The sequence below is a fragment of the Phyllobates terribilis genome, unplaced genomic scaffold, assembly GCF_046119375.1.
Source record: "Phyllobates terribilis strain yellow unplaced genomic scaffold, ASM4611937v1 Scaffold_1__5_contigs__length_1240528914, whole genome shotgun sequence".
Classification (NCBI taxonomy): Eukaryota; Metazoa; Chordata; class Amphibia; order Anura; family Dendrobatidae; genus Phyllobates; species Phyllobates terribilis.
Genome location: NW_027362761.1, coordinates 658,795,194 through 658,821,924, shown reverse-complemented (window position 1 = coordinate 658,821,924; position 26,731 = coordinate 658,795,194). Strand labels below are relative to the sequence as shown.

The 26,731-nt window shown below is 44.7% G+C and overlaps 1 protein-coding gene across 1 annotated transcript in view; it reads right to left on the bottom strand.

Annotated features, from left to right (window-relative positions):
- Positions 1-26,731, bottom strand: part of LOC141273238 (cartilage oligomeric matrix protein-like) — a 1,071,601-nt gene that overhangs the window by 595,660 nt on the left and 449,210 nt on the right. The window contains exon 6 of the mRNA XM_073684814.1: positions 9,312-9,380. Coding sequence (XP_073540915.1) covers positions 9,312-9,380 — 69 coding nt within the window. The remainder of the gene's footprint in view (positions 1-9,311; positions 9,381-26,731) is intronic.

Genomic DNA, 26,731 nt, shown 5'->3' with positions numbered 1-26,731 from the left:
AGTTAAGGGAGTAGCAATGGGCTCCAAAGTAGCACCTACCTTTGCTAATTTATTCATGGGATTATTTGAGCAAGTTTTTATTTACCAGGGGGATTTCCACAAGGGGGTTTTATTTTATAGAAGATACATAGACGATCTGATCTTCATCATTGACAGGAACATCACTGATCCCACCATGTTCTTAAATTTCCTCAATACAAATAATTGGGCATCTCTTTCAATCAGGACAGTAATGAACTTACGATTAATTATTTAGATCTAGTTTTATATGTAGAGGAAGACAGAATACTTAGCAAAACTTTCTTCAAATCAGTGGACACTAATAGTTATATTCATTTTACTAGTGGTCACTACAGAAAATGGCTCATCAATATTCCCCACAATCAGTTTCAAAGAATTCGTAGGAACTGCTCAACAGAAATCGAATATGACAAACAGTCAGAAATTCTCAAAAAAAGGTTCTTCCAACAGAAATATCCTGAGATATGCAAACAGGTTAAAGAAAGATATGACCAGGGCTCATTACTTATGGGTTCAACACACAAAAAAAGATATGGGTTTTGAACATGAACTGAAATTCATTACAACATACAATCAACAACACAAGAAAATTAGAGAAATTCTTCAAAAAAGCTGGCATATTCTATTAATTGACCAGAAATTAAAACAGGCATTACCAAAAAAAAACCCTCTCTAATTTTTAGGAGGGCACCGACACTTAGGAATATCCTGGCCCCCAGTAGATTACGTGGACACTAAATATTGATTAATATAAATAATAAAAAAGCTAGGAATAGTGATGAGCGAGCATGCTCGCTACTGCTCGGTGCTCGCCCGAGCATCTCACTGCTCGAGATGCATGGCGCTTGCCGAATATTTCCGGGTTGCTCAGGAGGGAACTCGGGTCCCCTCCCTGCATGTTTGGCGCTCTTTGAGAGCCAATGAACATGCAGGGATTGCCTGCCATGCACTGTAATGCCATAGCCATGTTGGTTGTGGGCATTACACTGATTGGCTGGCCGCACAGCGTCATCAGGTCTATATCAGACCTGGCGCCGCCATGCTCGTCACAGTCACTCCGGATCAGACAGTGTAGGGAGAGCTGCTGTGTCAGGGAGAGATTTGATCGTGTATTAGGTAGTGTAGGGAGAAAAAACGTACATTACACATATCCATCTTAACAAACAGTCCTTCTGAGGACTAATTCATCTGCAGAGATATCAGGCAGGCAGGGTGTATAGGCAGGCAGGCAGTGTATATAGCAGACTGCAGTGCATATAGCACAAGAGGCTCCATTCCAATTCTGCCTTCTGCTGCTATTAGATATTTCTATACAAAGGCCCAGGTCTCAGGAGCCAGGAATACTTTTCTTTGGATCTTAATCCTCATTATTTGCTTAAAAAGCAATCCAGAGAGCACCGTTTTTCTGCGCCATTTGCTTGTTTTGGGAGAGGTGCTGCTGCGTCAGGGACAGATTTGCTTGGGTATTAGGCAGTGTAGGGAGAAAAACCGTACATTACACATATCCATCTTAACAAACAGTCCTTCTGAGGACTAATCTATCTGCAGAAATATTAGGCAGGCAGGGTGTATAGGCAGGCAGAGTATATAGCAGACTGCAGTGCATATAGCACAAGAGGCTCCATTCCAATTCTGCCTTCTGCTGCTGTCAGATATTTATATGCAAAGGCCCAGGTCTCAGGGGCCAGGAACACTTTTGTTTGGATCTTAATCCTCATTATTTGCTTAAAAATCAATCCAGAGAACACCATTTTTTCGGCGCCATTTTCTTGTTGGAACTGCAGAATACAGCCAGGTCCTTTCCATATTAGAGCGCTAGAAATCCAGCTATTTAAAACTGTGCTTTCTCCGTTACAGGGATGACATATACGTTGTCAGAAAATACTGCCATTTCTGGCCTCCATTAAAAATTTCCTTCAGTGAGTCATTGAAGCAATTCACACCAGTTTGCTGTTCAAACTACTTACCTACAGGCCATGTATTTAAAACTCTGTTTTCTCTATCACATGGATCACATATAAGTTCGCCCCGAACTCAGTCATTTGTAGTGAGCGTGGAAGATACTATCCTCCATTTAAAATGGGCAAGGCACGTGTCAAGGGACGGGGAACTGGACGTGATGGTAGTGGTGCATGCAGAGGCCGAGGACAAGGCCGTGGGCAAGCCAAAATTGTGCCACAACAAACACCCACATCTTCTCGTCTGACCTTCCTGTCCCAATTTCTAGGGGACCACAGCACACCACTATTGAACCCAGAGCAGTGTCAAAAGGTAGTAGTGTCTCATAGTGAGAATTAAAATACTAGACATAACATTTTATCAAAAAATTTCTTTAAAAATATAAATAGATCTTCATTAGAAAACATGGGTTGGAAAGCGGATAATGCTTCCAGTCACTTAGCCACCACCACCACCACCCTGTCTTCCACACGGTCAAGTCTCAGTAACCGTGAGTCTGGACCACATATTCCTCACCCTGATCCTCCTTCCTCGCACCATGCCGAGTACCCAGAGACAACTGATCCCACACTTGGACACTCTGAAGAGCTGTTCACTTTTCCATTTATAGATTCGGGCCTCTCGCCTGGTCCACTTGAAGCGGGGCAAGAGGAGATCGTGTGTAGCGATGCCCAAATATTTGAGCAGCCACGGTCACACAAAGGTGATGGTGGGAAAGTGTCACAAGAGGTGGAGGATGATGAGACACAATTGCCAGAAAGTCAGGAGGAGGACTAGGGTGCGGAAGTGGAAGACGAGGTGGTGAATGATATAGTAATTGACACAACCTGGCAGGAGGACATGCAGAGCGAGGACAGCAGCACACAGGGGGAGGGAAGCAGAGCACCCCAACAGGCAGGAAGAAGCAGTGTGGTGGCCGCAGACAGAAGGCAGGCAACCATTCCCCGAAACACTAACACGAAGGAAGTTGCCAATACAACTGTTAGGTCTTCCCGAGTCTGGTTATTTTTTAAAGACTCTGCTGATAACCCGAAAAAGGCCATTTGCACCACCTGCCAGGCCAGCATCAGCAGGGGTGGCAAAACGACCAGCCAGACCACCACCAACATGATCAGGCACATGGCAGCAAAGCACCCGACTTTGTGGGCCAAACCCCAGGGTCCAGGAACAGTGTCTGCGGGTGGCACCATAGCTTCTTCCGCTGTTGTGCATGCAAGCCAATCCCCTGTCCATGGTGCATGCGAAGACGCCTCCTGCCCTACACCTGTCATTGCACACTCTCAAGTAGCAGCATCAGGAAGCACGTCCACGTCCTTGTCCCAGCGCAGCATTCAGTTGTCCATACCCCAATCCTTGGAACGCAAGCACAAATATGCAGCCAATGCCCCACAGGCTACACTACTAAATTCTCACATTTCACAACTGCTTGTGCTCGAAATGTTGCCTTTTAGGCTCATGGAGACGGAAGCATTCTGCAACCAGATGGCGGCTGTCGCTCGGTACTCGGTCCCCAGCCGCTATTATTTCTCCGGGTGTGCCGTCCCCACATTACACAAGCACATGTTCCAAAACATTAGCCGTGCTCTAAACAACGCAGTTACCGGTAAAGTCCACCTAACCACAGACACGTGGACATGTGCTTGTGGGCAGGGATGGTACATCTCGCTGACAGCACACTGGGTTAACATAGTGGAAGCCGGGACCCAGTCGGACCTTGGGACGGAACACGTCCTCCCGACACAAAGGATTGCGGGCCCTAGGTCAGTCAGGGTTGCCCCCATGGTCTACAGCTCCTGCACCTCATCCTCCTCAGCCTCTTTCTCCTCTTCAGCCTCCATCTCCGAAATGACCACATCAGTCACAAGCTGGAAGCACTGCAACACTGCCTCGGCCAAGCGGAAACAGGATGTGCTGAAGCTAATATGCTTAGGTGAAAAAACGCACAATGCTGAAGAGTTGTGGACAGCTCTGAAAGAGCAGGCAGATCTGTTACTCACACCGCTGAACCTACAGCCAGGCATGGTGGCGGCTCTGAGGAGAGGCGAGCTCACACATGTACCATGCCTGGCCCATGTGCTTAACCTCGTGATTCAGCAGTTTCTCAAATCCTACCCAGAGCTGCTGGATCTGCTTGTTAAAGTACGCCGTCTGTGTGCCCATTTTAGAAAGTCAGCTACAGCTTCTGCTGCCCTTGAAGTGTTTCAGCAGCATTTGCAGCTTCCGGCTCACAGACTGGTGTGTGATGTCCCTACGCGTTGGAACTCTACACTGCAGATGTTGGGAAAGATTTGTGAGCAGAAGAGGGCAGTTGTTGAGTACCAGCATCAACAAGGCCATTGGTATTCAGTTCAGACTCCACACATAAGACCTCAGGAGTGGACATGGATGTCAGACATATGTACCATCCTCCAAAACTTTGAGGACTCCACCAAGATGGTGAGCGGCGATGACGCCTTAATTAGCGTCACCATCCCACTTCTCTGTCTTCTGAAATGCTCTCTGCTCACAATCAAAGAGGATGCATTGCAGGCGGAGCACGATGAGATGGAGCAAGGAACCATACAGGATGATTACACAGAGCCAAGCCTCATCTCATCCCAATGTGGATTGGGTGACAATGAGGAAGATGAGGAGGAGGAAGGACAGGAGCTAGTTTCATGCACTATAGACCGTACTACCTGCGCAGCTGTCATACCGTCTGTTCAGCGGGGATGGCCAGAGAAGGAGGAGGAGGAGAGCATGGTCAGTCATCCTCTTGGTGAGGACACGGAAGTCTTGCCTGTTGGTAGTCTGGCACGCATGGCTGAGTTTATGTTATGCTGCCTTTCCCATGACCCTCGCATTCTCAAAATTTTGGGTGACAGTCATTACTTGTTGGTGACACTTCTAGACCCACTCTACAAGGAGAACTTTATATCTCTTATTTCTGAGGCGGACAGGTCTACAAAAATGGGGCAGTACCAGAAGGCCCTTGTTGCAGAACTATTAAAAAAATTCCCATCTGAAAACGCTGGCGGCAGAGGGCACACTTCGTTGGACAACCAAGGAATACAGGTGAGAGAGACACAACTTCAATCCAGCAGAGGCAGGGGAACACTGTCAAAGTTCTGGGAGAGTTTTCTCACACCCTCCCATCGCACAGGCCCTGAGGCGCGGGGTACTCTCACAAGGAGTGCAAAGTTTGGGAAGATGCTGAGGGAGTATCTTGCCGACCGTACCAACGTCCTTCGTGATTCCGCTGTGCCTTATAATTATTGGGTATCCAAGCTAGATACGTGGAATGAACTGGCTCTCTATGCCTTGGAGGTCCTGGCCTGCCCTGCCGCCAGCGTTTTATCAGAGCGGGTTTTTAGTGCTGCTGGTGGAAATATAACTGATAAGCGCATCCGCCTGTCAACTGAAAATGCTGACAGGCTGACTCTTATAAAAATGAACAAGGGCTGGATTGGGCCAGACTTCTCAACACAACAGAATGATAGCAGCGTAACATAAACTCAAATTCAGTGTATTTTCTTGGGAGGTGTATTCCCATGCACCTTTTCACACCCACACATGGGTATACGCTTCCTGATTTTGTCTATTTGCTCTTGTCCTCCTCTTTCTCCTCATCCTCCACCACCATATCACCAGGGTGACCGTGGTCCGTGATGCAACACCCACATAATTTTTTTAAAGGGTGTTTATGATGCCCGTGAAATTTTTTTTTTATACAGTATGTTCATGTATACCCCCCAGGGGTAAATGTTTGTTAGTCCATACACTTAGTGCATGGGCATTACAAGTATAGGAGGCCCGCTCCTTTCTAATGGGAACATTTTTTTATGAGGCCCTCCTCCACGTCTCTTCCAAGGGGCAATGAAGTGCCTCCAAATTTTTTGCAGCCCTTGCATTTACTGCATAGGCCAACACTATGGGAGACTCTCTCCTTTCTAATGCAAATTTGTCATTACTGTGGCCCTGCTCTGTGTGTCTTTAAATTCTTAGTGGGGTTTTTCCTAAAATTGGTCAGCCGTTGGACTCACTGCATACCCTATAACTGTATAGCAGGCCCTCTCCTTTCTAATGGGAACATGTCATACCTTGTTACTGTGGCCCTGCTCTGTGTGTCTTTAAATTCTTAGTGTGGTTTTTCCCAAATTTTGGCAGCCCTTGCAGTCACAGCATGGGTATTACCACTATAGGAGACCTGCTCCTTTATAATGGGAACATTTTGTTACTGAGACTCTCCTCTATGTCTCTTCAAAGGGGTATTGGGTTGCGTCCAAATTTTTTGCAGCCCTTGCAGTCACTGGATATGCAATAACAGTATAGGAGACTCACTTGTTAATAATGGGAACAACAAAGCATAGCCGGCTGATGGCTCTCTAACAATAGCTAGGGCCGACTGCTGGCCTTTTAAGAATAGTAAGGGCCATCTGATGTCCCTGTAAAAATAGGCTTTATGACTTTCAGAGTCCCTCCATCTTAAATAAAAAAGGATGTGTCTGATGATGTGTCACACACCACATTGCCAGATAAGGTTGTAAAATGTTAAAATTACTTTTCCCGGTGAATGCATTTGTCTTAAAAAATAACGTAAAAAACAAAACAATAGGATCTTTCTTTAGTATAAAAAACAGCGTCACCAATTTAACCTCAATGTAATTACATTGCTCAGCTCATGCACCTCCTCCTCCATCTTTGAAATGATCACATCAGTCACAAGCTGACAGCACTGCAGCACTGACTTGGCCAAGCAGCAACAGGCTGTGCTGAAGATAACATTATTAATGCTTAAGTGAACAAACCGCCCAGCGCTGCAGAGTTGTTGAAAGCTGTAACACAGCAGCCTGATCTGTGGCTCTCACCGCTGAACATACAGCCAGGCATGTTCGTGTGTGACAAAGGGCGGAACTTGGTGATGGAGAAATGACAGCCGGGGTAGATACGGTTTCCCTCTATGCCAGTCCTTTCACCGAGCTAAAGAATATGACTGGTGAAATACAACTCCCACTGAGAAGCTGTTTCAGATTGAAAAACATTGTGCCCACCAGAGGATTTGATTCTGAAGGCTAACCTTTCCCACCCGCTCAAGTGCCCCATAGCAGCTGCAAAGTTAGTGCTATCATGAACTCTCCTGAGGTAGAAGCCAAGGCACACCAGAGGATTCTCTGGTGGGACTGTCCAACCCTACCGAGAAGCAGTCCTGGCTAAGAAAAGTGTGTGGGAAGGTTCCCGGACACTCTATGGCTGCTTTTTTACTGAGGAGGAAACACGCAAACACGGGGAGAAGATACAAAGTCCTTGCAGATTTTGTCCTTGCTGAGATTTGAGCCCAGGATCCCAGCGCTGCAAGGCTTCAGTACTAACCACTGATCCATTGTGCTGCCGTTCACCCTCTAATATCTAACAGGCTGGAGAAACTTGCACCTACTGCCACTTTATCTTCAGCTCCTTTGTGAGAAAATGTATTTGGGCAGCCACTCAGTCTACCAAATAAAATTCCTGAGAAGGAAATTGGGGATGGCTTCGCTACTGGTATTGGGGGCAGTGCTAATACCATGGCGTCGTACCATAGTTTGCTGGAAATATTCCAGGCTGGTAAGAGGCAAGCAAATTCCCACAGAAAAGTACCAGCAGTAATGTTCAGGCCAAATTTCAAGTGCAAGCAGCTTTAGAGGACTTCTTGTGAGAAATGACATGCAGGGTAGATACGGTTTCCCTCTATGCCAGTCCTTTCACCGAGCTAAATACAACTCTCAGCAAAAAAAGCTGTGGACTGGCTCTGTACCGTCCCTGGCCACATTCACCTGTCCACGTGTTTGTGGTTAGGTGGTCCTTCCCAGTAAGTGCACTGGGGAGGGCACTGGTACTGTTGTGGGACCCGTGCTTGTGAAAGGCGGAGGCGACACCGGGAAATATAGTGGCGGCTGGGGACCGAGTATGGACACCCGGCCGCCGCCGGCATGAGGTTGTGAAAAGATTCCGCCTCCACGAGCCTAAAAGGCCACATTTCAAGTGGAAGCAGCTGTCAAAAATTTGGCAGTATAGTATTGCAGCCTGTGAGTGCAATTATTATAAGCCATAATCATCAACATTAACAGAAATAAACGCTTGAAATAGATCACTCTGTTTGTATTGACTCTATATAATATATGAGTTTAACTTTTTGTATTGAAGAACTGAAATAAATTAACTTTTTGTTGATATTCTAATTTTGTGAGATGCACCTGTATCATGTCCTTTACACTTCACAAATACTTGCTGCTTTGCGTCGATATATAACATAAAATCAGAATAAAATATATTTTTTCATAATTTCTCCCCTCAGTGAATCAAGGGCACAGTGAGTGACAGCTCAGTCATCCAATCGGGTGCAGGGGCATGCTGAGTTGTCAGTGTGTTGATTGACAGCTCAGCCATCCAATCCGAGACTAAGAAGTGCTGAGATGTAGATGCTCCCTGTTTCTTAATGATTACCTTGCTACTTAGCTGAGCTCTCAGCCCAAAATCTCTGCAAATCGTAGCATTCACTCGGTGGTGCTGTTTGCCTGTTAATTCTGTGCTGTGTTTATTGATCTATTGATGTCTGACTTTGGACTTCATTCTGACCATTCATTTGCTCAATCCCTTTGCTCTGATGCGCTATTTTACTGGTATTCTGAACTCGGACTGTGCCCAGACTTTGCCTTTGTCTTTTGTTTACTATGTGCTCTCTTGATATCTGACCCCGGAATGTTTGACTATCCTGCCTCACGGCTTGTCCGTAAGTGGTGACTAGCATTACACTATCGTTACACATTTAGGTATGTGGGTATAACATGAAAAAATTCACGGGATATGAATACTTTTTCAAAGCACTGTATGTGTTGTGTGCATACTTGTATATATTTTACACACAATATGCACACATCTATATATGTATTTGGTGCCATATCAGTTGCACGGCTCCTATTTATTTATTTATTTATTCATTCATTTTACTTACTTATATAGCGCCATCATATTCCACACTTTCCAGACATCATTGCTGTCCTCATTGGGGCTCACAATCTAAATTTCCTATCAATATATCTTAGGAGTGTGGGATGAAACACACACAAACACAAACACAGGGAGAATATACAAGCTCTTAGCAGATGTTGTCCTTGGTGGGATTTGAACTCAGGACCCCTGCACTGCAAAGTAACATACACTTGGCATGTGTGCTGGAAGCATTACCAATACATGTACCGTATCTGCTACATTTTGTACAGCTTGCTCCATTGATATGAGAAATTATTAGACTGCAGAACATCAGAGTAGTTTTTACCATCCAAAGTGCACAACATTACTTATATTATCCAATTTACCTTCGTATTGGTGCAGACAGTGTTAGCAGGACATGGATTGTTTCCACATTCGTCTAAATCCTGACACATCTGAGAAAGAGAAAATAAATTATAACAATTTTAAGATCACCTATACGTAGAAAGCTGAAAAATTATAAATAGTAGCCCCTTCCTTTCTCATATTTCTCTGTGCCTTCAGTTTTGACTATAGATCTCAATGACATTATCAAATGTTATTTTACGATTTTCTTGTGATATATGAAATATCCCCAAGGATGCTGTAAATCTTGCAGATATTGTCTAGCTAGAAAAAAATTGTTTCAGGATTCCCTTCACACACACATATACACACATTTTTTTCATTAATTTTAGACACAAGAAATATGACATTGATTTTTTTTTTTTCTTTTTTTGCTAACGTTTGTGTTTTTTGTTTTGTGACATATTGCATATGTGTCTTTTCTTTTACATTTTGAAGACTAATAGAGAAACCTATGGAAAAAGCAAGTCAGAAAAGAACATCATATCTGCAGCATGTTGTGTTTTAATAATACATGCCATTGTCCACAAACACATCAATCAGACCAGAACACTTTATATAGAGGCTTTTTGATAATTTACTATGCACTTTAACCCCTTTAAAGCCCATGACATACTAATACGTGTCTGTGCCCTGGGCTTTAAGAGCCTGACCCGTATTAGTACGTCATCGCGATCGCGCGCACAGGCTGTGCAGGCGCGATCACCGTCGGGTGTCAGCTGATTGTCACAGCTGACACCCGGTACTATGTGCAGGGAGCGGTCCCGCACCGCTCCCAGCACATTAACCCCCGCAATGCTGTGATCGAAGTCGATCGCAGCATTGCGGAGGCAAGGGGAGGTGATCAGTATACTCACCTCCTCTTCCGGCCTCCAGCGCTGTCTGCCGCGGCTTCCTGGGTGTTGCCATGATGACCCGATGTCGTCATGACAACATTCGGGTCACCAGACAGCAGTAAGATTGTTTGGACATGCGCAGTGCATCTCCAAACTATCTTCTCCCTGTCCAGCGCTGATGGTGCTCCATCCCTATGCTGTGCAGGCGTTCAGAATAAAAAAAGTGAAAGTCCCACAGTGGAACAAAGTAAAAAAGTGTAAAATCTCCAGGAAAGTAAAAAAAAAAAATTGTAAAAATATAAAAAATAAAATAAAAAAAATAATCCACTAAAAATAAAAATATAATGTACCCATCAATAAATATTATTATGAAAAAACAAACAAACAAACAATAAAAGTACACATATTTGGTATAGCCGCGTCCATAACGACCTGGCCTATAAAACTGTTCCACTAGTTAACCCCTTCAGTGAACACGGTAAAAAATAAAAATAAAAAACAAAGCAAAAAACAATGCTTTATCATCATACCGCCAAACAAAAAATGGAATAACACGCGATCAAAAAGGCGAATACAAATAATTATGGTACCGCTGAAAACATCATCTCGTCCCGCAAAAAACAAGCCACGATACAGCTCCATCATCCAAAAAATCAAAAAGTTACAGCTCTCAGAATAAAGCAATGCAAAAAAATAATTTTTTCTGTAAAATAGCTTTTATTGTGTAAAAGCGCCAAAACATAAAAAACGATATAAATGTGGTACTGCTGTAAACGTACTGACCTGAAGACTAAAGCTACCTTATCAATTTTACCACACCCAGAGCAGAATAAAAAAAAAAACAAAAAACAATTCCTGAATTGTTGGTTTTTGTTTATTCTGCCTCCCAAAAGCTGGAATAGAAAGCGATCAAAAAATGTCACATGCCTGAAAATGGCACCAATAAAAATGTCAACTCATCCCGCAAATAACAAGCCATCACATGACTCTGTCGGCCAAAATATGGCGATGCAAAAACTAGATTTTACAAAATGTGTCTTTTAGTGTGTGACAGCTGTCAATCATAAAAACCTGATATGATTCTGGTATCGCTGTAATCGCACCGACCCGAAGAATAAAGTAATCTCATCACTTATACCGCACGAGGAACGGCGTAAAAAATAAATGCTAGGGCTGGGGTTGGGGTTGTGCTAATGTTAGGGTTGGGGTTGTTTTTTTTTTCAAAAGTAAAAAAAAAAAAAAAAAAAAAAAAAAAAGATGACGATATGGCAGCTAATGTTGAACGCAAGTGCTCGCTACTTGAGTTTGCATCGGGTGCTCGGGTATGCACTGAGTATCGCGGGTGCTCGAGTCTCCGCCCCATATGCTTCGCGGCCAAAAAATCCTCGAGGGGATTGCCTGCCATGCACGAGCAATCCCCGCATGTTTTTTTTGGGGTGTCTAATAACCGTGAAACATGCGGGCGTGGACTCGAGCATTTCACTTGAGCACCCGTGATACATGGTGCATACCTGAGTACCCGATGCAAACTCAAGTAGCGAGCACTTGCGCTCAAGAGTAATGACAACTTATTCAATATGATGACCTAATGTTATCAAATTCTGGGTTCAAAATGTTCACTATACCCCTTAATAAAATCCTTGAGGGGTATAGTTTCCAAAATGGGGTCACTTGTGGGAGAGCTCCACTGTTTAGGCACATCAGGGGCTCTCCAAACGCGACATGGTGTCCACTAACAAATTGAATGGAAAATCGGCTCAAATTGTTAGCGGACACCATGTTGTGTTTGGAAAGCCCCTATGTGCCTAAACATTGGAGCTCCCCCACAAGTGACCCAATTTTGGAAACTAGACCACCCAAGGCACCTATCTAGATGCATAGTGAGCATTTGGAACCCCCAGGTGCTTCACAAATTGATTCGCAAAAATTAAAAAGTATTTTTTTTTCCACTTTTTCAATTTTAATAAATCAATTTGTGAAGCACCTGAGGGTTCCAAGTGCTCACTATGCATCTAGATAGGTGCCTTGGGGGGTCTAGTTTCCAAACTGGGGTCACTTGTGGGGGAGCTCCACTGTTTAGGCACATCAGGGGCTCTCCAAACGCAACATGGTGTCCGCTAACAATTTGAGCCGATTTTCCATTCAATTTGTTAGCGGACACCATGTTGCGCTTGGAGAGCCCCTGATGTGCCTAAACAGTAGAGCGCCCCCACAAGTGACCCCATTTTGGAAACTAGACCCCCCAAGGCACCTATATAGATGCATAGTGAGAACTTGAAACCCTCAGGTGCTTCACAAATTGATTTGTAAAAATGAAAAAGTGGAAAAAAAAATGCTTTTTCATTTTTACGAATCAATTTGTGAAGCACCTAGGGGTTCCAAGTTCTCACTATGCATCTATATAGGTGCCTTGGGGGGGTCTAGTTTCCAAAATGGGGTCACTTGTGGGGGGTTTCCACTGTTTAGGCACATCAGGGGCTCTCCAAACGCAACATGGCGTCCGCTAATTATTCAAGCAAATTTTACAATCAAAAAGTCAAATGGCGCTCCTTCCCTTCCGAGCCCTGCCGTGCGCCCAAACAGTGGTTTTTCCCCACATATGGGGTATCTGCGTGCCCAGGGGAAATTGCACAACAAATTTTGGGGCCCATTTTTTCCTGTTACCCCTGCGAAAATAAAAAAAATTGGGTCTAAAGTAACATTTTTGTGAAAAAAGTTAAATGTTCATTTTTTTCTTCCACATTCCAAAAATTCCTGTGAAGCACCTGAAGGGTTAATAAAGTTCTTGAATGTGACTTTGAGCACCTTGAGGGGTGCAGTTTTTAGAATGGTGCCACTTTTGGGTATTTTCTGTCATAAAGACCTCTCAAAGTGACTTCAAATGTGATGTGGTCCCTAAAAAAATGGTTTTGTAAATTTTGTTGGAAAAATGAGAAATCGCTGGTCAACTTTTAACCCTTATAGCTCCCTAAGAAAAAAAAAATTTGGCTCCAAAATTGTGCTGATGTAAAGTAGACATGTGGGAAATGTTATTTATTAACTCTTTTGTGTGACATAAAGTATAGACCAAAAGTTTGGACACACCTTCTCATTTAAAGATTTTTCTGTATTTTTATGACTTTGAAAATTGTACATTCACACTGAAGGCATCAAAACTATGTGGAATTATATACTTAACAAAAAAGTGTGAAACAACTGAAAATATGTCTTATATTCTAGGTTCTTCAAAGTAGCCACCTTTTGCTTTGATGACTGCTTTGCACACTCTTGGCATTCTCTTGATGAGCTTCAAGAGGTAGTCACCGGAAATGGTCTTCCAACAATCTTGAAGGAGTTCCCAGAGATGCTTAGCACTTGTTGGCCCTTTTGCCTTCACTCTGCGGTCCAGCTCACCCCAAACCATCTCGATTGGGTTCAGGTCTGGTGACTGTGGAGGCCAGGTCATCTGGCGTAGCACTCCATCACTCTCCTTCTTGGTAAAATAGCCCTTCCACAGCCTGGAGGTGTGTTTGGGGTCATTGTCCTGTTGAAAAATAAATGATGGTCCAACTAAACGCAAACCGGATGGAATAGCATGCCAGTGCAAGATGCTGTGGTAGCCATGCTGGTTCAGTATGCCTTCAATTTTGAATAAATCCACAACAGTGTCACCAGCAAAGCACCCCCACACCATCACACCTCATCCTCCATGCTTCACGGTGGGAACCAAGCATGTAGAGTCCATCCATTCACCTTTTCTGCGTCGCACAAAGACACGGCGGTTGGAACCAAAGATCTCAAATTTGGACTCATCAGACCAAAGCACAGATTTCCACTGGTCTAATGTCCATTCCTTGTGTTCTTTAGCCCAAACAAGTCTCTTCTGCTTGTTGCCTGTCCTTAGCAGTGGTTTTCTAGCAGCTGTTTTACCTTGAAGACCTTCTGCACAAAGTCTCCTCTTAACAGTTGTTGTAGAGATGTGTCTGCTGCTAGAAGTCTGTGTGGCATTGACCTGGTCTCTAATCTGAGCTGCTGTTAACCTGCGATTTCTGAGGCTGGTGACTTGGATAAACTTATCCTCAGAAGCAGAGGTGACTCTTGGTCTTCCTTTCCTGGGGCGGTCCTCATGTGAGCCTGTTTCTTTGTAGCGCTTGATGGTTTTTGCAACTGCACTTGGAGACACATTCAAAGTTTGCCCAATTTTTCGGAGTGACTGACCTTCATTTCTTAAAGTAATGATAGCCACTTGTTTTTCTTTACTTAGCTGCTTTTTTCTTGCCATAATACAAATTCTAACAGTCTATTCAGTAGGACTATCAGCTGTGTATCCACCTGACTTCTGCACAACACAACTGATGGTCCCAACCCCATTTATAAGGCAAGAAATCCCACTTATTAAACCTGACAGGGCACACCTGTGAAGTGAAGACCAATTCCGGTGACTACCTCTTGAAGCTCATCAAGAGAATGCCAAGAGTGTGCAAAGCAGTCATCAAAGCAAAAGGTGGCTACTTTGAAGAACCTAGAATATAAGACATATTTTCAGTTGTTTCACACTTTTTTGTTAAATATATAATTCCACATGTGTTAATTCATAGTTTTGATGCCTTCAGTGTGAATGTACTATTTCCATAGTCATGAAAATACAGAAAAATCTTTAAATGAGAAGGTGTGTCCAAACTTTTGGTCTGTACTGTATCTCTCTGATTTAAGGGCATAAAAATTAAAACTTTGAAAATTGCAAAATTTTCAAAATTTTTGCCAAATTTCCATTTTTTTCACAAATAAACGCAAGTGATATCGAAGAAATTTTACCACAATCATGAAGTACAATATGTCACGAAAAAACAATCTCAGAATCAAGGGGATCCGTTGAAGCATTCCAGACTAATTACCTCATAAAGTGACAGTGGTCAGAATTGTAAAAATTGGCCTGGTCATTAACATGCAAACCACCTTGGGTTGTAAAGGGGTTAAAGGAACATTTTTCACGGGTCTATTAATTGTGACAGACAGTCGTTCTGGATACGGCTGTAGAAGGTCACTGCGCTTGGCTTTGTAGACGCCTTCTTGATCCTTTTATCTCTGTAGTGTAGTGATATCCTTCTCCCTCTAGGACTGAGCAGCTACCTCCACCTTCTGCTGCTAATTGACACACCCTTGCTTGATAGTTTAAAAACTCTCAGTGTCTGCAGAGAGTCGCCGGTGATAGCTCTATTTTCCTCTGTCCAGGCCTGGAGTACTAGTAGTCAGCTAGTAGATATTAGATCTACCTAGGGGTCTCCACCCCCCCCTTTCCTGTTGTTGTACACTTGTTCCTTTCATCACCCAGCATGACAACATTTGACTTAAGAGGTTTTGTCTAAAAAATGTTCAAAAAGTGCCTTCAAAAATATGTCAAATCATTGCAATCAATGAGCTCAGCGGCTCTGCTAGTGTGGACGATATGCCACACTTAGAACAGCTGAACTCATGCAACACTGTCAACATGACGTTGGCACTGCAGCCAATGTCAAACACTGGAAGCAGTGGAAGAGAGTCGCTGACCCAGGGAAGATGAGTACACCAAGGTTTGTTTTTTTATACCAAAAAAGAAATGAAGTGAAAGGGGACTGTTAAATATTAATTATGGATATTCATTTTTTATTCTCAATTCTGAAGCACATAGATTGCATGTGGTGGGTTTTGCTGACAAGACATTCAGGCTATTCTTCTATTTTTAGCTCAGTGTAAGTTAGTGCCATATGTAGAAGAACAGGTGCTATGAGGGGCATATATTACTAGTTGCAGGAAGGGGGGCTCTCTTAGACTTCACTCGACACCAGACAGAGGATCTACACACTGGAGGACGCAGCTGACATGTAGTCCCTGACACACGTGCTGGACACAGACAGACGCAACCTACCATTCAGGATCCCAGGGAAATATGGGTGAATGTCAACTAATAAGCTAATTATGAAAAAATGGCCAATCACTTTGTAACTATTTCACCTTTTTTATGTAACCACTGCAATTATTATTTTTAATGGACAATCCAAGAATAAATCGCTACATTATTTATAAGAATATCGTGATATATTCTTTGAGCAATCGCATCTGGTAAACAGTCCTACATATATAAAAATATTCACTGCTCAAAAAAATAAAAGGAACACTCAAATAACACATCCTAGATCTGAATGAATGAAATATTCTCATTGAATGCTTTGTCCTATACAAAGTTGAATGTGCTGACAACAAAATCACACAAAAGTCATCAATGGAAATCAAATTTATTAACCAATGGAGGCCTGGATTTGGAGTCACCCCTAAAATTAAAGTGGAAAACACACTACAGGCTGATCCAACTTTGATGTAATGTCCTTAAAACAAGTCAAAATGAGGCTCAGTATTGTGTGTGGCCTCCACGCGCCTGTATGACCTCCCTTCAACGCCAGGGCATGCTCCTGATGAGGTTGCGGATGGTCTCCTGTGGGATCTTATCCCAGACCTGGACTAAAGCATCCGCCAACTCCTGGACAGTCTGTGGTGCAACGTGACGTTGGTGGATAGAGCGAGACATGATGTCCCAGATGTGATCAATCGGATTCAGGTCTGGGGAACGGGTGGGCCAGTCCATAGCTTCAATGCCTTCATCTCGCAGGAACTTCTGACACACTCCAGCCACATGAGGTCTGGCATTGTCCTGCATTAGGAGGAACCCAGGGCCAACTGCACCAGCATATGGTCTCACAAGGGGTTTGAGGATCTCATCTCAGTACATAATGGCAGTCAGGCTACCTCTGGCGAGCAAATGGAGGGCTGTGTGGCCCTCCAAAGAAATGCCACCCCACACCATTACTGACCCACTGCCAAAACGGTTGTGCTGAAAGATGTTACAGGCAGCAGATTGCTCTCCACGGCATCTCCAGACTCTGTCACATCTGTCACATGTGCTCAGTGTGAACCTGCTTTCATTTGTGAAGAGCACAGGGCACCAGTGGTGACTTTGCCAATCCTGGTGTTCTGTGGCAAATGCCAAGCGTTCTGCACGGTGTTGGGCTGTGAGCACAACCCCCATCTGTGGACGTCGGGCCCTCATACCACCCTCATGGAGTCGGTTTCTAACCGTTTGTTCAGACACATGCACATTTGTGGTCTGCTGGTGGTCATTTTGCAGGGCTCTGGCAGTGCTCCTCCTGTTCCTCCTTGCACAAAGGAGGAGGTAGCGGTCCTGCTGCTGGGTTGTTGCCCTCCTATGGCCCCCTCCATGTCTCCTGGTGTACTAGCCTGTCTTCTGGTAGCGCCTCCAGCCTCTGGACACTACGCTGACAGACACAGCAAACCTTCTTGCCACAGCTCGCATTGATGTGCCATCCTGGATGAGCTGCACTACCTGAGCAACTTCTGTGGGTTGTAGAGTCCGTCTCATGCTACCACGAGTGTGAAAGCACAACCAACATTTAAAAGTGACCAAAACATCAGCCAGAAAGCATTGGTACTGAGATGTGGTCTGTGGTCCCCACCTGCAGAACCACTCCTTTGAGTATGTCTTGATAATTGCCAATAATTTCCATCTATTGTCTAGTCCATTTGCACAACAGCATGTGAAATTGATTGTCAATCAGTGTTGCTTCCTAAGTGGACAGTTTGATTTCACAGAAGTTTGATTTACTTGGAGTTATATTCTGTTGTTTAAGTGTTCCCTTTATTTTTTGAGCAGTGTACATAAATAAGTATATTTATGTACACTGTAAATATGTAAGGCTTTGCAAAGTATAATTTATATATATAGTATTCATATTGATTATATTATTATATTATATTGATTATATATGATAAGTGCAATGAAAAGGCATGGTTCTATTTAGAGATGAGCGGTGTTCGACTCAAACTGTTCGCCAATCTCAAATTCGAGCTGTTTTGGGCGGTGTTCAAGCCGTTCGATGAACTCGAATGATTTGCAAAAAATTCGGCTGTTCAAGGTTATGTTCGATAACTGTTCGTGCACCAAAAGCGTAACTGGATTTTTTCACAGTAATACTGTTAATCAATGTTAATACACAGTTTCAGTGTAGAGTGGGCGGGGAGAGGGGCATGGGATGGATCTCTGCAGAAATAATGCCGATCTCCATTTTTTTTTCTTTCCCGCATTTACAGTGGGGCGGTGCAGTGTGTCAGCCTATCAGCACCGCACACACGCAGCGAAGTGCTTTTTTTTCACACAAGCAAGGGCATGTGTCATTGGCTGTGTATGTCACATGTCCTTGCCTTATAAGACCCAGCCATTTTCCCCGTCGACACCATTTTCTCACTGCTGCAGCTGAGTGTTAGACGCTGCCACTGTGGGCGCTATACAGTATAACTGTGTGAATTGCGAGCGAATTTCCAGTTACATAGAAAGATAGGTTTAGGGAGTAGGGACTAGTTCTAATTGCAGCCCTTTTGAGGGCTAGGTTACAGCAGTTCATAGCACTTTTTTGCCAGGCAGGTCTGTGCCAGTGCTGTGCAAGTGTTTTTCACAGCATTTGGCGAAATGTAGCTCAGCTTGTAGCAGTGTTTGTTAGTCATTGGAGTAGCCTATCTGTGTTGCAAGCTACACCACCTGTGTATCTAATACCAATTTTTTACTTCATCTAAGCCAGCCAATCCTTTTGGGCCTGTAGCAGTGTCTGGTAGTCAGTGGAGTAGCTCATCTGAAGCAAGCTGCACCACCTGTGTATCTAATAACAATTTTTTACTGCATCTAACCCAGTAAATCCTTTTGGGCATAGTAGCAGTGTCTCATAGTCAGCGGAGTAGCCCACCTGTGAAGGAAGCTACACCGCCTGTGTATCTAATTCTAATTTTTTACTGCATCTAACCCAGGAAATTTTTGTGGGCCTAGTAGCAGTGTCTGGTAGTCAGCGGAGTAGCCCACCTGTGAAGGAAGCTACACCGCCTGTGTATCTAATTCTAATTTTTTACTGCATCTAACCCAGGAAATCTTTTTGGGCCTAGTAGCAGTGTTTGGTAGTCAGCGGAGTAGCCCACCTGTGAAGGAAGCTACACCGCCTGTGTATCTAATTCTAATTTTTTACTGCATCTAACCCAGGAAATCCTTTTGGGCCTAGTAGCAGTGTCTGGTAGTCAGTGGAGTAGCCCATCTGAAGCAAGCTACACCACCTGTGTATCTAATAACAATTTTTTACTGCATCTAACCCAGTAAATCCTTTTGGGCATAGTAGCGCGTAGTCAACGGAGTAGCCCACCTGTGAAGGAAGCTACACCGCCTGTGTATCTAATTCTAAATTTTTACTGCATCTAACCCAGGAAATCTTTTTGGGCCTAGTAGCAGTGTCTCGTAGTCAGCGGAGTAGCCCACCTGTGAAGGAAGCTACACAGCCTGTGTATCTAATTCTAATTTTTACTGTATCTAACCCAGGAAATCTTTTTGGGCCTAGTAGCAGTGTTTGGTAGTCAGCGGAGTAGCCCACCTGTGAAGGAAGCTACACCGCCTGTGTATCTGATTCTAACTTTTTACTGCATCTAACCCAGGAAATCCTTTTGGGCCTAGTAGCAGTGTCTGGTAGTCAGTGGAGTAGCTCATCTGAAGCAAGCTACACCACCTGTGTATCTAATAACAATTTTTTACTGCATCTAACCCAGTAAATCCTTTTGGGCATAGTAGCAGTGTCTCGTAGTCAGCGGAGTAGCCCACCTGTGAAGGAAGCTACACAGTCTGAGTATCTAATTCTAATTTTTTACTGCATCTAACCCAGGAAATCATTTTGGGCCTAGTAACAGTGTCTGGTAGTCAGCGGAGTAGCCCACCTGTGAAGGAAACTACACCACCTGAGTATCTAATTCTAATTTTTTACTGCATCTAACCCAGGAAATCCTTTTGGGCTAGTAGCAGTGTCTTGTAGTCAGTGGAGTAGCCCATCTGAAGCCAGCTACACCGCCTTTGTATTAAATAACAATTTTTAACTGCATCTAGCCCAGGCAATACTTTGGGCCTAGTAGCAGTGTCTTCTAGTCACCGGAGTAGCCCAGCTGATAAGCAAGCTACACCGCCTGTAGATCTAATTACAAATTTTTAACTGCATCTAGCCCAGGCAATACTTTGGGCCTAGTAGCAGTGTCTGCTAGTCAGCGGAGAAGCCCAGCTGTGCTTTGGACACTTAATTTTTTCAAAGGAAACGCTTCGGATCCCGGGACACTCAGTCAAGAGCATCGGGGAGGGGCCCCAAGGAAAAGGGGCTGGGACTGGCGGTAGCACGCCTTGCGGCGGATCGCCAAGCTCGATCCTTATAAAAGTTTTTTAACTGCAGCAGCTTTAGTGGACGCTACTGGAGCTGGAATAACCGCGGCTGCTGGCACCAGACTTGCCCTCCAATAGATCCTTGTAAAAGGATTTAAAGTGTACTCATTCAAATTACAGAGCCAATTTAAATTATTAGACCTGCCTCCACCGCGGGGGGTCTCGACCCACCAGCGGACAGGCACCAGTATTGGGAGAGGGGGGCTGGCCATCAGGGTCCACCGCGGCTCTGGCACAAACCCGGTGACACGGAGGTCGCACGGGCAGGAACGGCCTGGCCATGTCGGCTTCGCACACCAACGTAGTCCCTCTGCCCGTGTGACGTCCTCATGCTCGAAGAAGCCCTTTTTGCTTACCCTGGGTGATGGGGGACTCGGAGTCGGGTCCTGTGATGAAGACATGGGGTGCAACCGTGGCCCGGACCCGACCCGTGCTCAGGGCCGTCACATTAAAAGAGATGGTGTGGGCTTATCTGGGTTGAGTGGCTGATTAACGACTACGCCACCTGTGGCACCTGGTGAAGGGCCACCAGCGCCACCGCGGTCCGCTGAGGCATGATGTTATGGCGGCTAAAGTTCTTACTACTCCCCACAGGCGGAGCAAGGCCTCAGGGCAGAGGGACAGGATGGAGGGGGGTAGTAGTAGAGGAATACGGGCTCCGCGTGTCGCGGTGTGGCGCAGAATAAACTGTCCGGAGGCCATAGAGGTGAACTTCCAAGGCTTTACTCACTTTAGAGATGGCAGAAGGAAGGCGACTCCCTGCTCCCCGCGGAGTCCTGCGGTCACCAGGGACGGGGGTCCGACAACCTCCGAGTGAGTCCAGCATTCAGTCGGGACCCTACTGCAGAGTGTTCCTGAACTACAGACCGAATCCTTTCCTGTCCGTGTGTGTGCGAATAGGCCGTGCCTCCCTCTGAGCTCCTCTCAGAACAAGGGCACGGGTGGCAGCTCCGCTCCGTCCGATACCCAGTGGGATCCTCTGGGCCTACCGGGCTTTCCCGACTAGGACATGGAGTAGTAAGGTCTGGTGTCGGGGGCCAGTACCCCTCTAGCAGCCGGAGTCCCTCTGAATATATCAGCATGGCGAGGACAGGTGGCGTACACCACTCCGTCTGCATCCTGCCTGGGATCCATTTGCTGTGGAGCCACACTCTTAAGCTCCGGGCCTTCTTGGTCCTAGTCATTGGCCGGGTTGAGACATTCCTCGTCTGCAACCCGCCTCTCGTCCCAAGGCCAGGGTACGAGGGCTGTGTCCCTTGCCGGTGCAGGCCCACACAGGATCTGCACTCCGGGAGGGAAGTCACATTACACACAGTATTTGACAGCACACAGAACAGCCGAAAGACTACACTGTGTTCCAAATTATTATGCAAATAATATTTTCTCAGATTTTCCAAAATTACCTATATGAATTGCAGTCATTGTAATTTTCCAGTCAAATAACTATTAGAGTACAATTGAAAGGTTTTTGTACAAACTGCCTATGATAACAATATATTTTTTAAAAAAATAAAACACTCAAACTGCACTCAAAATGCATGTTCCAAATTATTATGCACAGCAGAGTTTTCAACCTTTTCATTTTAATAAAGAACAAAAAAATGGTCATTTTTGAAATTATAAGCATTAGCAGGTTATTACAAACTGAAATCAAACAGTTTTCAACTCAAAACTTTATTCTAGGTGATGTTACATTTGCACATAGGACCCCTTGTACGAAAGGAGCTTCTGAACTCTCTCGTCCATTGAATTTGTCAGGTTTTGGACGGTTTCTACTTCAATTGTTTTGCATGAGGACAGAATACCCTCCCAGAGCTGTTGCTTAGATGTGTACTGCCTCCCGCCATCATAGACACTCCTTTTGATGATGCTCCAGAGGTTCTCAATGGGGTTGAGGTCAGGGGAACATGGGGGCCACACCATAACTTTGTCCCCTTTTATGCCCATAGCAGCCAGAGATGCAGATGTGTTATGTGCAGCATGAAATGGTGCATTATCATGCATGAAAATAATCTTGCTGCGGAATGCACGGTTCTTCTTCTTGAACCATGGCAGAAAGTGCTGTTTGAGAAACTCAACATACATTATGGAGTTCATCTTTACCCCTTCAGGGATCCTAAAGGGGCCGACAATCTCTCTCCCCATGATTCCAGCCCAAAACATTACTCCACCTCCTCCTTGTTGGCGCCGTAGCCGTGTTTGCATGGGGTGTCCATCAACCAGCCATCCTCCACTCCATCCATCTGGACCATCGAGCGTTGCACGGCACTCATCGGTGAGCAAAACAGTTTTGAAGTCAGTCTTCATGTATTGTTTGGCCCACTGGAGCCGTTTCTGCTTGGGTGCAGTGGATAGAGGAGGTCAACAGGATGGCTTACGCACAGCTGCAAACCTCTGAAGGACCCTGCATCTTGTTGTTCGGGGGACGTTGGAGGCACCAGCAGCTTCAAAAACTTGTCTGCTGCTGTGACAAGGCTTTTTTGCCGCTGCTCTTTTAACCTGACGTAATTGCCTGTAGGAAAGAGTCCTCAATTTTCCCTTATCAGCACGCACACATGTGTACTGTGAATCAGCTACATACTTCTTGATTGTTAGAAACACAAAACCCAAATTCATGGTTGCTGAAGGCCAGTCAATACCAATAGGTAAGAACGTGCCGGGACAGATATATATAAGATAGATATAATAACAGGAGACAACAAGAGCTTTTAAATGCAAATACGAAAATTCTTTATTAAATAAATATATAAATTGTAAAAATTTCACATAGAGTCAATAAAACATCTACAATGTGTACAGGACAGAAGCAGACACCCCAAATGGATAACCACTCCAAGCAGTAAAGTGGAAGGTAATGAAGTTAACAAGTATACAAAAGCCACATATCAGCACATTAACCACCTAGCAGAAAGACTATTAGGAGGTAACATTAGATGAAAGGGAGCAGAAAATGCTGCTAAAACACCCCATAGCTAATCAAAAGCCAATCAGAGGGAACACTGAATGATAGCCCTCCTGAAAAATTGTGCTGAATTGGAACAAAAGTGAAACCAGTAGTGGACACTTACCCAAGGATAGGAGACCCCCCAGTGGGATGAAAGGGTGCTAAAACAACTTCCCAACGCGCGTTTCGCGTTGACAGTGCTTGATTGTGCGATGATCAGGATGAAGTGTCTTGGCAATGTTGATTGTAGTCATGCCTTGACCTAAACACTCCACAATTTGTTGCTTCTCAGCAGCCGACACATCCTTTTCCTTTCCCATTTTGGCAGAAAATGTAGGCTGCTTAATAATGTGGGACAGCCTTCTTAAGTAGTCTTGCCTTTTATTGGACACACCTGCCAAACTAATTAGCACAGGTGTCTGCAATTGCTTACAGTGATATAAAGAGCCCTGACACACATCACCATCAATGAGTTTAACTGACAAACAAAAAATTCTTACCTTATCACTCCTAAACACTTTTTGCATAATAATTTGGAACACAGTGTAGCAAAAGACTAGCCAAAAACTAGCCCAAAGACCAAGACCAAAGATGGCTTTGTATTAAATATAAAATTTAAAGTGTAACTAACTTGTAGGTCCTCCACCCTCACCCACTAACTGGCTCCCCTAACTCTTGGTTCCCCAGTCTCCCTGTAACCAGGGGAGCGGCACCTAGTGCATACTAGCTCCCTCTGGTGGAGAAATGTGGTGTTGGATGCAAAGGTTGGGTCACGACTATCACACCGGTCTTACCTCAGAGGAGGAATGCTACACTCCATTAAAGAAGTGCAGCATCCCTGTGGCAGTCGAACCCTCAGGGGCGCCACACCCGCTCGTGCCCGTAACCTCAAAGGGATGCGCAAGTGGCTTTTCTTCACAGGGCTGTTCCCCGCCCAGCAGGAACATGGGGGAGCTCAGGTCGGCCTTCCACCGTACTCCCTTACCTCCCTCGCCCTATTTCCTTCTTCCGTTCTCCATCTAACCCCTCGGCTCTGTGGTGTCCGCTCTCCCTCCAGCTCTCTCCTTCTCACAGGTGGACTACCGCGTGTATTCACACTGTGGCGAATCTTTTGGGCCCAGGCATAAGAAGTCATCGAGGTAATGGATAATATGTGCCCCCTTAGAAACGTCCATGACGACCCATTCGAGAAAGCAACTAAATGCCTCAAATAGTGAGCAGGATATGGAGCACCCCATGGGCAAACAGCGATCTATATAGTATGCTCCTTCCCAGAAGCAGCCCAATAGGCAGACACTATTCGGAGGCACAGGTAGTAAGTAACCGGAACACCCCCTCAATGTCTGTTTTGGCCATTAGGGTGCCCCTTCCCAACTTCTTGATCTGCCTGATTGCCTTGTCAAAGGATGTACAGTATATACTACTGTACTTGGTTCCGCGTTGATGTTGTCGTTTACTGACCTGCCCCTTGGATATGACAAATGGTGGAATAGTCCGAATGTATTGGGTTCCGTTTTTGGCACAACTCACAACGGGGATACCACTACGTCTTGTAAGGAAAGTCTTCTGAACGGAACCGCCATTCTACCTAAAGATATTTCTTTTTTTAATTTTCTTGTCACGACGTCTGGGTGTTGGTAGGCTGATTTTAGATATTTACTCCAGCCTTTCTTGATTTTAGAAGGGCATGACATGCCTATATCTGTGTATCCTCCTCCTTTTACTCCTTCACCTCTTTTCTTTTCGCATGACTATATGTACTTGTCACTTTTCCATGTGTTAGTTGTGTCTTCTAATCAGTTTGTCAGCTTTTGGACACCTTTGAAGGTGTTTTCTATGTGTTTCTATGTGTTTTTGTTTGCCTGCCATTGGTTTTAACGGTGTTCTATGTTCTATTATACAATTTTGCAAAGGTTATACTTTCGAAATTTGTTATTTGTTCTGAATCTACAGTACTATTCAACATCTAAAAGTAAACTACCATTTTGTGAAAAGAACAAGCTGATAAAATAAAAGTTGGTCTTTACTTTCTGAAAGTAGTTATATTTAGAGATGAGCAAATGTGTTCGAAAAACGATCGCCAATTTCAAATTCGGCATGAATATGGCACATTCGAATTTGTGATTGGACACATGATTGTGGTGGAAATGGGAATAGGTTTGGTGTTCAAGGTATACGTTGGGTAGGTAGTAATGTTAGTGAAAGCACTATAGTAAACTAACACCGTCACGTCTTATCCAAACACAATGGAAAACTTCTGTTACTGGTCAGGCTACTCTACTCTCTTTCTTTGGCAGCCACACAGCAGTATGCCTTGTAGGGCCAGAAAAAGCATGTGCTCCAGTGGATTGCAAGCACTGCATCAAGTGGCCGCAACATCACACACAGTACAGTCCACAGAGGTGGCATCCCAACCACCCTTGCTTTCCCCCTGTGTCACAACTCTCCAACCACTCAACTGACTGTAGGGAACCACAGATGGGTGAGTCTGCAGAGCTCTTCACACATTCTATGCCATGGGCATCAGAAGTGTACTCCAAAGATTCACAGAGTCAAGAGGAAGAAAGCATCTCCACCAATGCCAAAGTTTTTTTTTAGGTTGGATCCATGGCAGGACGAAGTAGGGTCTGGGCAGCATCCTGACTCTCTTCACAAGACGTTAACCCAAGAGAGTAGAGGTGATCCTGATGAGACTCAGATACCTGAGGTTCATGCGGACTGTACTGTGCTCTCAGGGCGAGGAATGGGATAACACAGAGGATGATGATGACATCGTAGATCCCACTTGGTGTGAACCCAGAGGCATGCAGCTAAGTAGGTCATCTGGGGAGGTGTAGGAGGAGGAAGATGAGGAGGTTACCTTGCACCCTACGGCGCAGACAGCGAGTGATGCAAGCACAAGGAGCACTGCATCCTTAGCCACAACTGTGGCTGTGGCCAGCAGCAGTCATGGATCTGCAGCTCGCAAGGGTAGCAACGGTTGCCAAGCCTGGGCCTTTTTTGACACCGCAAAGGATGAGCCAATTCACATTATCTGCCAACTTTGCAAAAAAAAACTCAGTAGAGGGAAAAAGTGCAATAATTTGACTACTAAATGCATGAACCTTCACATGCTCAATCAACATGCATTAGGCTGTGTGCCCACGATGCAGAAATGCTCCGGATTTTTCCTGAGCGTTTCTGCATCTCCCCTGGCAGAAAAAATGCATGCGGATTGTACATGCCTTTTTCTTGCCAGGGACATGCGGATGTGAAGCATTCTTCACATGCATTTCCGCATGCTAGTTGCCAAGCGCTTTCCAAGCGATTTTAGCATCACTTGGAAAGTGCTTGTCAACTTGGTCACACAATATAAATCCA